Source organism: Heterocephalus glaber, unplaced genomic scaffold, assembly GCF_053883595.1.
Source record: "Heterocephalus glaber isolate CG9 unplaced genomic scaffold, H.glaber_assembly_v1.0 deba00001553, whole genome shotgun sequence".
In the NCBI taxonomy this organism is placed as follows: domain Eukaryota; kingdom Metazoa; phylum Chordata; class Mammalia; order Rodentia; family Bathyergidae; genus Heterocephalus; species Heterocephalus glaber.
The window spans coordinates 24,158,349-24,171,964 of NW_028258344.1; the positions used below are offsets into that span (position 1 = coordinate 24,158,349).

General features: G+C 37.2%; 1 protein-coding gene across 15 annotated transcripts in view; it reads right to left on the reverse strand.

Moving 5' to 3' along the window:
• Window positions 1-7,524: 7,524 nt before the first annotated feature.
• Window positions 7,525-13,616, reverse strand: part of Tpd52 (tumor protein D52) — a 101,821-nt gene continuing 95,729 nt past the window's right edge. For 12 of the 15 annotated variants that reach the window (XR_015442755.1, XR_015442756.1, XM_087190519.1 and 9 more), the window contains 3 exons: window positions 13,540-13,581; window positions 12,055-12,103; window positions 7,525-9,181 (listed from right to left, as the gene is read on the reverse strand). Coding sequence is in view for 13 of the 15 variants with exons in the window: in XM_087190519.1 (XP_087046645.1) it covers window positions 9,062-9,181; window positions 12,055-12,103; window positions 13,540-13,581 (211 nt within the window). In the remaining 2 variants the exon portion in view is untranslated. The remainder of the gene's footprint in view (window positions 9,182-12,054; window positions 12,104-13,539; window positions 13,582-13,616) is intronic. The other 3 variants (XM_087190521.1, XM_087190522.1, XM_013071212.3) reach the window with 1 other exon arrangement.

Below are 13,616 nucleotides of genomic sequence, written 5' to 3' on the forward strand. Positions count from 1 at the left end.
TTCAAATTTCAATATCCAGTTGTTCATTTATAGCAAGTATACACAGACCTGAATTTTTATATATACCTTGTGTTTTCTAATCCTGCTAAATTCAAGTACAAGTTCTAGGGGCTCCTCGAGATTTCTTAGTATTTTCTCTGTAGATGATCATTTCATCTACATATAAAGATTTTGCTTCTGCCGTACCAATCCTATCCTAGTTGTGTCATTTTACTGCCAGACTATTTTGGTTTAGACCTATGTTTCAAAGTCTAATGGACAGATGAAGAGACGGCATATATGCCCTTGTTCCCCACTTTAGGGACAAAGCATTGTATCGTCTCCATTCATAGAAGGAGTCTTTGTTGGAAGTATGGAGTACATGTCTTTGATCTGTTGAGAAGGTTCTGTTCTTCTTCTAGTCTCCTGATAGCTTTTACCATGAACAGCTGTAGAATTTAGTCCAATACTCTTTCTCCAACTAGTGACAGGATCATATGGCTTTCTTCTTTCCTCTGTTAAAATGATTACTTTTGGGGGTGGATCTTCCCATGCTGAACCAACACTGCCATCCCTGTAACAAAACCACTTTCTACATACTGCCAGATCTGCCTTCTAAGAGTTTGTTTCGTTAAATTTCTATCTATGTTCATACTTTTCTTCTATTATCTTTATCCAGTTTTAGGATTAGCACAATGTTGAGTTCCTAAAATGAGGGGAGAAGTGTTCCTTTTTTCTGCTTTGATATAATTTATCAGTTAAAATGTTTATGAGCCTGCTGTTGTCATATAGGTAGGTTTTCAAGCTAGGAATATACTTTCTTTAATAGGTGCTATTCAAATGTTATATTTCCTCCAGAGTTAGTTTCATTAATTTGTCTTCTAAGTTACTTCTTAGAAGTTGTCAAATTTATTTCAAAAACGATTTTTGTAATATGCTTTCTATATCCTTTTAAATTCTGTAAAATCTGTGGTAATGTCTCCTAGATCTTAATATTGTAATTTTTAAAAAATGTATAACTGATATTTTGTAACAGGAAGAAAAGGTCTAAAAGAGCGGGGAAATTGGGAGGGGTAGGGGAAGGGGAAAAACGGAAAGGAAAAAATATGAGAATAGGAAAAAAATGGAAACAAGGTCTTTGCAAATAGGGAAGGGTAGATGGGGTGAAGGGAGGGCAAGGGAAGGGGAAAAAAAATAAGAACCAAGAGACTCATGTAATGGTACAAGATCCCAATGATGAATGTAACTGTACTATATACCTAAAATGTACCAATAAAGTTAATGGGGGGAAAAAAAGAGAAAAAAAAGAAAGACCTAATCCAGGAAAACAAAAAAAAAATCAACAGATGTTTACAGACTGTTCCACCCCACAGAATCAGAATACACATTCTTTTCAGCTGCACACAGGTAGTTCTCCAAAACAGATCACATGCTTACTCATAGAACATATTTAGGTTAAGTGCAAAGGAAATGAAGTTATCCCCTGTATATTATCAGGCCACAGTGTGATGAAACTGGAGATCAATAGCAAAAGAAACTCAAAAAATTTCATAAACACATGGAAATTGAACAACACACTTCTGAATAACCAATGGGTTAGAGAGGAAACTGAAGAAGAAATCAGTCAGTTCCTTCAACTGAATGACAATGACAATAAAAGATATCAGAATCCATGGGACACAATGAAAGCAGTCTTACAAGGGAAATTCATAGCAGTGAATACTCATATTAGGAAAACAGAGAGAGCCCAATTAAAGAACCTGATGCTGAACTCAAGCTTCTAAAAAAAGAAGAGCAGGACAAACCCAAGGCCTATAGGAGGAAATTATAAAGATAAGGGCAGAAATCAATGCAATAGAGACTAAGGGAACAATACAAAAAATCAGTGAAGGCAAGAGCTGGTTCTTCGAAAGAATCAACAAAATTAACAAACCGTTAGCCAACCTTATCAGAAAAAGGAAAGAAAAGTCCCAAATCCATGCAATTAGGAATGAAAAGGATGAAATTACAACGGACCCAGCAGAAATCCAGAGGATCATCAATACCTACTTCCAGAACTTATAGGCCAACAAGATGGAAAACAGAAATGGACAGATTCCTATGAATTACCAAAGTTGAATGAAGAAGACCTAAAAATTCTGAACAACCCAATATCAATCAATGAAATTGAAAATATAATTAAAAACTTACAAACTAGGAAAAGCCTGGGTCCTGATGGCTTCACTGCTGAATTCTACAAGACATTTAGAAAGGAAATACTGCCACTACTGTTTAAACTCTTCAATGAAACTGAAAGAGAACCAATACTCCCAAATTCATTCCTGGAAGCAAGCATCACCTTGATCCCCAAAGCAGAGAAAGACCCAACCAAAAAGGAGAACTATAGGCGAATCTCACTAATGAACATAGATGCAAAAATCCTGAATAAGATAATGGCAAATAGAATGCAGAAGATCATCAAGAAGATCATACACCCTGGCCAAGTGGGATTCATCCCAGGGATGCAGGGATGATTCATCATATGCAAATCAATCAATGTAATACACTATATCAATAGAGCCAAGGACAAAAACCATATGATCATCTCAATAGATGGAGAAAAAGCATTTGACAAAATCCAACATGGATTTATGGTAAAAACTCTGCAAAAAATCGGAATAGTCTCTACCTCAATCTGATAAAAGCCATCTATGAAAAACCAACAGCTAATAACATACTAAATGCTCAAACACTGAAATCCTTCACACTAAAATCAGGAACAAGACAAGGATATCCACTATCACCACTCCTGTTCAATATAGTTTTGGAAACATTAGCCACAGCAATTAGACAAGAGAAAGAAATAAAAGGAATAAAGATAGGAAATAAAGAAGTCAAATTGTCATTATTTGCAGATGACATGATACTCTATACAGAAGACCCCAAGAATGCCACCAAAAGTCTTTAGACTTAATAACCAAATTCAGTACAGTAGCTAGATACAAGGTCAACACACAGAAATCAACAGCTTCCCTCTACACGAACAACAGACTCACTGAGAGAGAAATAGGGCAAATAATTCCTTTCACAATAGCATCCAAAAAACTGAAATACCTAGGAATCAACCTAACAAAAGAAATTGAAGACCTCTTCTCTGAAAACTATAGCACTCTGAAAAGAGAGATTGAAGACAATATCAGAATATGGAAAGATATCCCCTGTTCCTGGGTAGGAAGGATCAACATAGTGAAAATGGCCATATTTCCAAAACTGCTATATAGATTCAATCCAACTCCAATTGAAATCCCAGCAGCATACTTCATAGACCTTGAGAAAACAATCCAAAAATTCATTTGGAACAAGAAGAGACCCAGAATAGCAAAAGCAGTTCTAGGTAACAAAGACATGGCAGGGGTATTACAACTCCCAACTTGAAACTATACTACAAAGTTACTGCGATTAAAAAAACAGCATGGTACTGGAAAAAAAAAAAAAAGGCCTGAGGACCAGTGGAACAGATTAGAAGATGTAGAAACAACTCCAGACACACTCAGCCACCTCATCTTTGACAAAGGAGCCAAACACCCTCACTGGCGGACACAGCCTCTTTAATAAATGGTGCTGGAGAAATTGGGTTTCAACTTGCCAAAGATTAAAACTAGACCTATATCTCTCACTATGCACTAAACTAAAATCGAAATGGATTAAAGATCTAAATATTAAAACAGAAATGCTGAACTGGCTGGAACAGAGGTTAGGTAGAACTCTTGAAGACACTGGTGTAGGAAAAGATTTTATGAATAAAATCTCAGTTGCCCATGAATTAGCACAATCAATCAACAAGTGGGATCTCTTCTTTCTAAAAAGCTTCTGCACAGCAAGAGAAACCACCAGCAGTGTGAAGAGACAACCCACAATGTGGGAAAAAATTTTCACCAGCTGTTCCTCAACATTCTAGTATCTCAAATCTATAAAGAACTTTAAAAAATCAGATCTCCCAAACTTAAAGACCCAAAATGGACATCTGAAATAAACAGACATTTCTCAAAGAAGTAGAAATGGCAAATAAACATATGAAAAAATGTTCAACATCACTGGTCATTGGAAAGATGCAAATGAAAACAACACTGAGATTCCACCTCACTCCAGAAAGAATAGCTGCTATCAAGAAATCAACCAATAACAAATGCTGGCGGGGCTGTGGGGAAAGAGGAACACTGCTCCACTGCTGGTAGGAGTGTAGACTGGTGCAACCACTGTGGAAATCAGTATGGAGAAACCTCAAAGAACTAGGACTTCAAGTCCCATTTGACCCAGCTCTTCCCCTGCTGGGGATCTTCCCCAAGAGTTAAAAGAATCATATCACAGTGATATATGTGCACCCATGTTCATAGCAGCACAGTTTGTAATAGCTAAAACTTGGAAACAGCCCAAATGCCCATCAACTGGAGACTGGAAAAAAGAAAATGTGTTTTTTTTATAAAATGGAGTACTACTCAGCCATCAAAAATGAGAAATTAGGGCAGGGGATTTAGCTCAGTAGTTCCAGTGCCTGCCTCACAAGCGCAAGGTCCCGAGTTCCATTCCCGGTACCAAAAAAAAAGAGAAATTAGAGACATTTATACCTAAATGGATGCTCATTGAGGCGATACTAACCCTAAGTGAAATAAATAGGACACACATGTATAAATACCGAATAGTTTCTCTGGTGTGAGAAACTGAAAGTGTAAATAAGGACTAAAAGGTATAATAGGTAATGTGAAATAGGAAGAAAAGGGGCAAAGGAGGAGGGGAAGTGGGAGGGGTAGGGGAAAGGAAAGAAGGGAATGGTATTAATATGAGAAAATGGAAAAATGGAAACAAAGTCTTTGTAAATAGGAAGGGATGGAGGGGTTGAAGGGAGGGCAGGGTAAAGGGGATAAAAATAAGAACCAAGAGAGATTATCTAAAGGTGCAAATTTCCAATGATGAATGTCATTACATTGTATACCTAAAATGTACCAATAAAAGGATATACAGGAAAAAAAAAAGAATTCTAACTCTGTTCTACCTGCACCCTCATCCTTGCTTTACTAAAGATACAGGCCTTTTTCTCCTTTATAGCTTTCAGGTTGTTAATACACAGGACAAAAATATTAGTAATGGCAGGTGGCAAGGAAACAAAATAGTTCAATTCCTGGCTTTATGAGTACTGGCTATGGTCTCATCTATAAAATTGTTACATCACCATATCCCTGAGAAAAGAAATTAAAATGACAGTAAAATGCCTGGGCACTTACTGAAATATCAATAAAAAGTGGCTATTGTGGACAGGTGAAGTGACTAGCAGGTGATTAGAAATTTATGCCTCTTAACCAAGAGTAAGAGCCTATTAAAAAGGACAGATCTAGAGATGCTACAATCTACAGTCATTTCAGCCATACATTTTTAAGATCATTAAGGGGATCGTGTAGAAGATGACTAGGGATAGGCGGTAACATTTAAGGAGTTGAAAGAATACTAAAAGTCAAATTGGAGGATAACACAGAAACTAATCTAAGAAACCAAGGAAAATGTTTATGCTTGAAGCATCAAAATGAAAAAGCAGGGCCGGAGATTTAGCTCAGTGGTTCCGCCACCTGCCCTGCAAGTGCAAGGTCCTGAGTTCGATCCCCGGTACCAAAAAAAAAAAAAGAAAGAAAAAAGCATATCCCCCTACAAATATGTATTCAAACAAAATTTTTGGCTTTTACTACATGGTAGGAAAATTATCAAATTAAAATAATCACACTACCAACCAACCTCAGTAACACCAAAAGTATGTGAGAGTTGGCAAGAATTGTGTTGACTGAACAGCATTTACTGATGTAGTGCTGGCAGGTGACAGGCACAGGCAGGCCCTGCCCTCTGAGGCCTAACATATAAGAGTGAAAAGCCTTCTGATTTTGGTATCAGCATCAGAGCAATATGGAATTGTGAAGTTTCCTGGTAACAGTACTTTATACTGTGACCCACTCTGGTTCTCTAATCCGCTTACAATGGCACAGTCTCTAAGAAATGACTAATCAATGGCCAAATGTCTCTTCAATATGGGCAAAAACTTGATTTTTTTCCATCTGATTTTTAAAACCTATAAGAAGCTGGATGTGGTGGCATACACCTGTAATCCCAGCACTCGGGAGGCTGAGGCAGGAGGATTGCCACAAGTTTAAGGCCACCCTGGCCTACATAGTTCAAGGCCAGCCTAAACTACATGGGCAGACTTTGTCTCATATATTTATGGGGGGGGGGGGCGGGGATCAAACTTGTGACCTTGCACTTGCAAAGCGGGCGGTGGAACGACTGAGTTAAATCACCTTTTTTTTTGAAACGTGGTCTTGACAAACTGCCTTATGCAGCACTTCCTTTGGAACATATACAGCAAGTAGTCACTTAATACATGCATTTTAATAGCCAGCATGTTTTTTTTCTTCACTTGCTTGATACATTGATTCAACACAGGTACTTATGGTTCTTTACATATCCAGGTTAGAAGGGCTTCAGAGAAGTTGCTTAATAGACTTGCCCCTTTCGTTGACAGATAATACATACGAAAGAACCCATACCCAAAGTAGAGAATTTTTATTGCTTTAAAATACTATACAAAAAATACACCATGTATCTTAACAGATCCACAAATGACCCAAATTAAATGTATTTTTCTATGTTTCGAAAATTGGACTTGCTAGGCTAATCCAGTTAGAGTCATCTTGATTACTTTGATCTAAGCTTATTTCCCACAAACTATAATTTAAGGACTCTGCTTTGTGTAAGGTCCTTAAATCTCTGAGATTTCATAAATAACAGATTTCTCTCTCCTGTTTTGTTATGCTAAACACAGAGTAGCCAGGGTCACTTTCTGGCAGTCCTACTAATCAATGTTTCAAATTTCCTAAATATATCAATTTATAATACCAAATCTGCCACAAAGAACACAGTGAATAATATTTCTAAATCCATATTTATTTTTCTGAATTCATCTTTTTACTTCTAAGAGCAGAGTGCTGTATAATAGATTAAATAATTTTTAAATTAGGAAGGTATCTAGGAAAGGGAGTTTCTCGTTTCTTTTATAGCCGTGCCCAATACTCACCTATATAGATGCATCCACACTTCCCACACTCATTTTTCCTCATGGTGGGAAAAGAGATTTGAAGATACATCTCTTACCTAAAGAAATTGCCATTGCGGAAAAATAGGAACAGGGCAGGACACCCAACAAACAATATGATGAAGAGAAGATATAGGAACACAGAAAAAAAAAAAAAACCTTGATAGAAAAAATAATTTAACAGCTATGTTAAATAACCACAATATTTCTACAAAGGAACAAACTTCTACAGATCTGCTCTTCTCAGACAAAACTTCAACAATCTTTGCCTTAAGCCCCTAGAAGGAAATTATTTAAAATGTTAGTCTGATAGCATTAAGCAGTGATTTAAAATTGACAGTGAAATACAGTTTTCAAAGTATAGACACTAGAATTACTCTTTAATACAACAAGCCATTTCAGACCACTGACCTCATAATAAATATTGAGACCTATACTACTGATATGCAGAATTTATTTAAGCTTTGCACATGTAATAGAGCAGTTTCATTCGCATCCGAAGTGCTAACAAAAGCTCTAGCAATCAAGAATGGCAACACGTCATTTTGTAACAATCAACATTGTAGCTTTTCAAATTTGGTTTACAGAAGAATTTATCTTCAAGTAAATCTAGTCATGCTTTTAAAAATTGCTTTAGGTCACTCCAAGCTTGGCAGTTAACATTTGGCATAAACAAGAAAACAATCGCAATTTGATAAATAACAGATAACATTGTAGGCCTAAACATACAGCATAAGGAAATGGTGGTGTAAGTCAGTAGTTATTAAGTTACTAGAGTACCTTTGGCCTCTATGCAGAGGATTTGATTCATTAGCCTGGACACCCAGTTTTCAAAGTAAGAGCAATGTCTACAGTATCATTTCTAACATTGCAAACAAGCAGAGAATGAGGGATTTTTTTGAGGGGGAGGGGTCAGGACCTTGCACTTGTGAGGCAGGCAGCAGAACCACTGAGCTAAATGAGGAATTCATTTTTATTAATAAATTACACCCTCAGGAGTTAGAATCAACACCTTAGTATAAAAATGTTCAAGTTATATCAGTCATAACTGTGTGCTTATTTTAAAAGGTGCTAAATGGATTAAATGGAGACAGCAATGCTTCCCCTAATGTGACTGATTTTACCATGTTAAAACTTCAGGTGTTTAACTGAACATGGATGAGCACACTTATATTTCAACCTGATATGCTAGACTCTGTTATTTGGTCAACTGTCCATTTACTCTGAAATTAAAATTTTAATATTATCAAAAGTCGATATAAGTGGCAAAAAAACAAATATGCTGAAATGGTTATAGTTACAAATAGCAGTTAATAAGGATATGGGGAGATCCCACTCCCAAGTCACCCAGTAGTTGGAATTACTGTATATACTGTCACACAACTGTAACAAATTGGATTTAAAGCTGTTTAATCTGACATCTTCACACACCCAAGATATGTACCTTATACGAAAACAGTGTTTATTCAAAGACAAATTTTTTGTAGCTGTTAAGTTCTTCCCTTAAATGTAAATAAAATGGCACAGAAACTTTTAATAACCAGGACTAAGAAAATTTAAAAGAATAATTTGAGTTAGGAATCAAATATACAGTCAAAGAAGGAAAAAAAATCATCTAGAAGACAAAAATCCAAGTAGCATCTCAGATGCAGAGCAATTTTGTAAAGTAGAAAAGCAACTGTGATCACCTGCAGGTTCTCAGATCATTCTAGCAAGTGTCTCCAGGTACTACCTGTTGTCTGTATAATAGTATTTCCCTAAATAAAGGGCCTTGAATGCACATTCAGCGTGTTTCCTGCGAGTAGAAGTGAAGATATTTTCATTTTGTTTAACTCACAACTATTTGGTCAAAGAAATATGTAAAGCTAAATAAAAGCACATCTGGTAGAAATCCATAGCAACAAATGTTGATAAGATGTGCTTGGATCTTGCTTGCAGCATCTGGCAGTGGGTAGTGGAACAAAGGTAGCAATCTCACAGGCTCTCCTGTGTCTGTTCTGGAGGTGGCTCCGTGGCGGTGGCACTAGCATTTGCAGTTGAATTCAAGACTTCTCCAAAATCACCACCAGCAGGCTTGGTTCCCCCTACTTTAGACTTTAAAAAAAAAGTTCCAAAAAAAAAAAAAAAAGACAAGAAACAAAATTAGCTGACTCAGCTAATTTACTTTCAAGAACAAATCAGGAACCTGATAGCTCAGTGATCATTTATAGACATATGGAAGTTAGTACTGTTACAATGTTCAGCGTGGTTTGTTAGTAAAATAATGCTTTCTTCCTTGCTGAAATCTTCAGATTGGGGTCTGCTACTTGTTCTTCATAGGAAAATTTGTCTAAAGAACTTTGTAAAGCCTAAAACTCCAAAATGGCTAAACTCTCTTGATGCTTGGATAAACATTTTGCATTGCACCAAAGTGTTCATTCAGCTACACTCATTCAAGAAATGCTGAGGAGAGCAAATGAAAGAAATGTTTTTCCTAGTTACAGTATAAGCTTTTCAGCCCTTTACTACTTAAAATGGGGTCCAAGGACTGCAGACTCATCGTTAGACATGAAGACTCTCAAGACACTTGCCCTCCCCCTAACTAAAGAACTGAAATCTATACCCTAACAGGATCCCCAGACACAGAGGAAAGGGTTCCTTGGACTGTTTAAAATCCTTCAATGGTTTCCCATTGCTCTAACTACAGAGATCCCCATTCCTCAACAGGGTCTTCAATCATCAAACATTCCTCTCAATTTAAAGATCTCCATTTCTTGGGTTTTTGCTCCCCGCCACCCCCCCCCCCCGTACCGGGGATCGAACTTAGGACCTTGCGCTTTCAAGGCAGGCACACTGACACTGAGCTAAATCCCCAACCCCTTAAAGATCTCCATTTCTATCACTGGGTCCCCTGAGAGGCCTTCCTGGACTTTCCCACTTAACAAGCAAGGTGAGGTTCCTACCATTAATCCTCACTGCACCCTCAACTTTCCCTGTCATAGCAGATGATCAGTAATCACAGATAAAGCAATCCAAAATGTAAAAGTATATGCTAACACAGTGCTTAATTGAATATAAATGTAAACTGCCAAATTTATAACCCAAGCATACAACTATTTTGCAGTTTCCTTGGGAATATGTTTGATATACAATACTGTATTTATAAAATTACTTTTTATCTGAATGACTCCAACACCCACACACACTCACAGGCAGTCCTGGAGATTAAACCCAGGACTTTGGCACTAAGCTACATTCCCACACCTTTCTTGAGACAGGATCTTGCTAAGTTGCCCATGCTGGGCTCAAACTTTTTGAAACTCCTGCCTCAGCTTTCCAGAGTGCTGGGATTACAGATATGTGTCACCACACCCAGCTACAAGTTGTATTTTAAAAGTGTATTTTACCACAGTGATAGAGTCTAAATATGTTGAGAATATATAGCAAATGACTACAGAGGTTCCTGTGCAGGTCAACCATCAAAATGGAACACACGTTGGCTTCCAACTAGCCATTTCAAAGACTAATGCTTAGGGCAGACGTCCAGCTGAGGACATGAGAATCCTAACAATACTGAGAAGTGAGTTATGGTAAGCCTTGACTTTCTGCAGCATACAGTTTGTTTTCAAGTATATGAGTAGGCGTTAAGAAGAATAAAACAGGTCTTATATAAATCTAAAAGAATGACTGATATTTTTTTTTGGTACCAGGGATCGAACTCGGGTCCCTGTGCTTGCGCAGCAGGCGGCGAAACCACTGAGCTATGACTGATATATTTTTAATCATCAAACACATGAGCAATGTTCCAAGGATCTCTCTCGGCCCTTGAGAGGTATCAGCAAAGTCAGTCAGCCTCTGCAATCAATGGGTTCACCTTGCACTGTGCCAGGGGAGGGGGGCTGAATAAATAAGCTATCAGGCTGTGTGTACATTGTGACTCAAAAAAGTATTTACATATGTGTGCATAAACAGTGTGCTAATGTTTATATAGGCAAATAAAGTTCCAGATCTCTGTACAGCATTTGATTTTCTTTCAATAAATGTAATCTGCCTCTGTAATGTTAAAAAGATGAATTTGAAAATAAGTGAATTGTTTACAGTTTTAAAAGTCTAAACTGATTAGCATTTAAATTCATTTAAATAAAACACTAATTTTTATGTAAAATTAGTTTTTATATAAAACATTAAATCCTTAAAATGTATCCACTGTAATTATCAGGTTAGGAAGAAATGACTATTTGGGCTTTGTAGAAACTAGAGAGGGTCAGGCAGTGCATGAGAACCCAAATAGCCTTTGTAATTACAAAGAATTAATGATTTCATAATTTTGAATATACTGTAATCTTAATAACGCAACTGAAATAGTTAATGACAAGCACCATTCTAATACAGTAATAGCAGATTGTCCAATCACTGAGGATCAAACAAACGCTGTCCATTATAAGACATTAACAGCCACTAAACACAATAGTGAAGAATATTTAATGATACTGGAAAATGTTTTGATGTATGGCTTTTATTCTTTTCGCAATGCTGGAATTGAATACAGGGCTTCGTGCACACTAGGCAAGTGCTGTACCACTGAGCTCCACCTCCAGCCCCCAATTCTTTTTAAAATCATAATAGCATAGTACTACTTTCTACATACATCACAATCTCTGGGCAGTAGCACCATATCTTTTGTACTTTCTATATTTTTTGCCTCCAGTATTTGAAATGAATAAAAGCAAAAGGCTCAAATTTCTAAACGACTACTGCTTTGTAAGTCGTACTTTTCAGCATTCAGTATGCTACTATGCTGTAACATATGCTCAAAAAAAATATTAAAACTGTATATACACCCTAAAATGTCCATTAATGTCATAAAGAGTAAAGTTCTTTAAATTTTTTAAAAAAGAAATACCGATGGTGAGTGCTTTGCCCACATCAAAGAAAAGTTAAGGCACCGAGCAATGTGTTGCAATGACCCTATTCATCTCTTTACTTGCCTTTAAGTTTTCGACCTTTTCTTCAAATGACTTGAAAGTTGGGGAATTTCTATGGAGAGAAAAAAATGAATAGTAAAATTACAAACATTGAAAAATCCCAACAATTGTGAAAACAGTTGACTGAATTCCTCTTCACCATCACTGTCAACCAGCAAAAGAACTGTTATACTTATTTGCACATACACAAATATTTATAATGTAAGACTATCCACTTCTGAGCTACTATTTCTATAAAACTGCATTTGAATTCATGAAGACAGCCTCAGATACAAGTTACAGAACACTCAAGTACCTGTGTGAAGAGAGTGAAGGAAGCCAAGTAAAACATCAATTCTGTCTCTCCCCCAAACAATTTCTTGTTGTACAAGAAAATTACACTATTAGATCAGTTTACTTTTGGCTAAGGTGTTACACTCTAGAACTCTTGTTTAGAGTCACATCTTACCCGGCAGAACTCAGGCACGAACCCAAACCCAGATGAGACAAGCAGACCATCAGCAGTTCCATAACAAGGATCCCAGTTCCTAAAGGACAGCATCATGGACAAGGAAAGTGGGGTCCACAGGGAAGCCTGGACTTGGCTCTGCTACTTCACAAGCTTCCCTGGCTGACAGAAGCTTCACAACTGCCTTAAAATCCATCCACTTTAAGGATGCTCACAGGGCTTTTGACTCTCACACATGGGTTCCCAATGTTCTTATCCTATCCATGTGGCTTTGAATATCCTTTCTACTGCTAAGACGAAAAAGACAAAGAAGGCAACATGGGGCTTCCTCCTTCCCCCAGTGGGGATGGCTGAATACCATAAGCCAGTGGTTCTCAAAGTGCATCTCCCAGACCACCTGTATCATTTGTTAGTAATGCAAATTCTCAAGTCCTACCCCAGTTCTACAGAATCAGAAACACTAGGGGTGGACCCAGCAAGCAGGGTTTAACAAGCCCTCCAGATGATTCCAGTGCAAGGTGAAGTCTAAGCCAAGCACATACTGTTAAAACCCTCTAAATTGTCTGGGGAGACTGGATGAGGTAACAACATGTACCACTAATGCTCGCTGCTGAAGGCCAACCGTCCTGTTAAATCACAGATGGTTTTATATGTCACAGCAAGATGAGGGAAACAAAACTGTGAGGGATGAAAAAAAAAGGGGAGTGTAACTAGGGGTAATGCAGACAAAAGAAGTGAACTACCTGTATACACCAAAAGAAAAGGTTTAATTAGGGAGCAGTGTTCACTTTCCAATGAAACACTTCAGATATGAAAGTTTTTATGAAGTAAAACAAATAATTCTTGTATTAAAATTTATAAACATTTAATGTATCTCTTGTACCCAGGCCAACATTGAAAGAGTAAATGAAACTTGGTATTTGGTCAAACACCACTTGTTTAGAGTGGAATGCTAGTTTGCTACTTCCAAACAGTTCATTTAAATATATCAACAAAGCACAAGCCTAAGACCAACTACATTTTATAGAAATATACTTTACCTCATAGCAGGCATGCTAATTGAATGTTGAATGGAGCGTATACTTAAGAGGCAGCATTAAAAAGAGATAGAAATGAT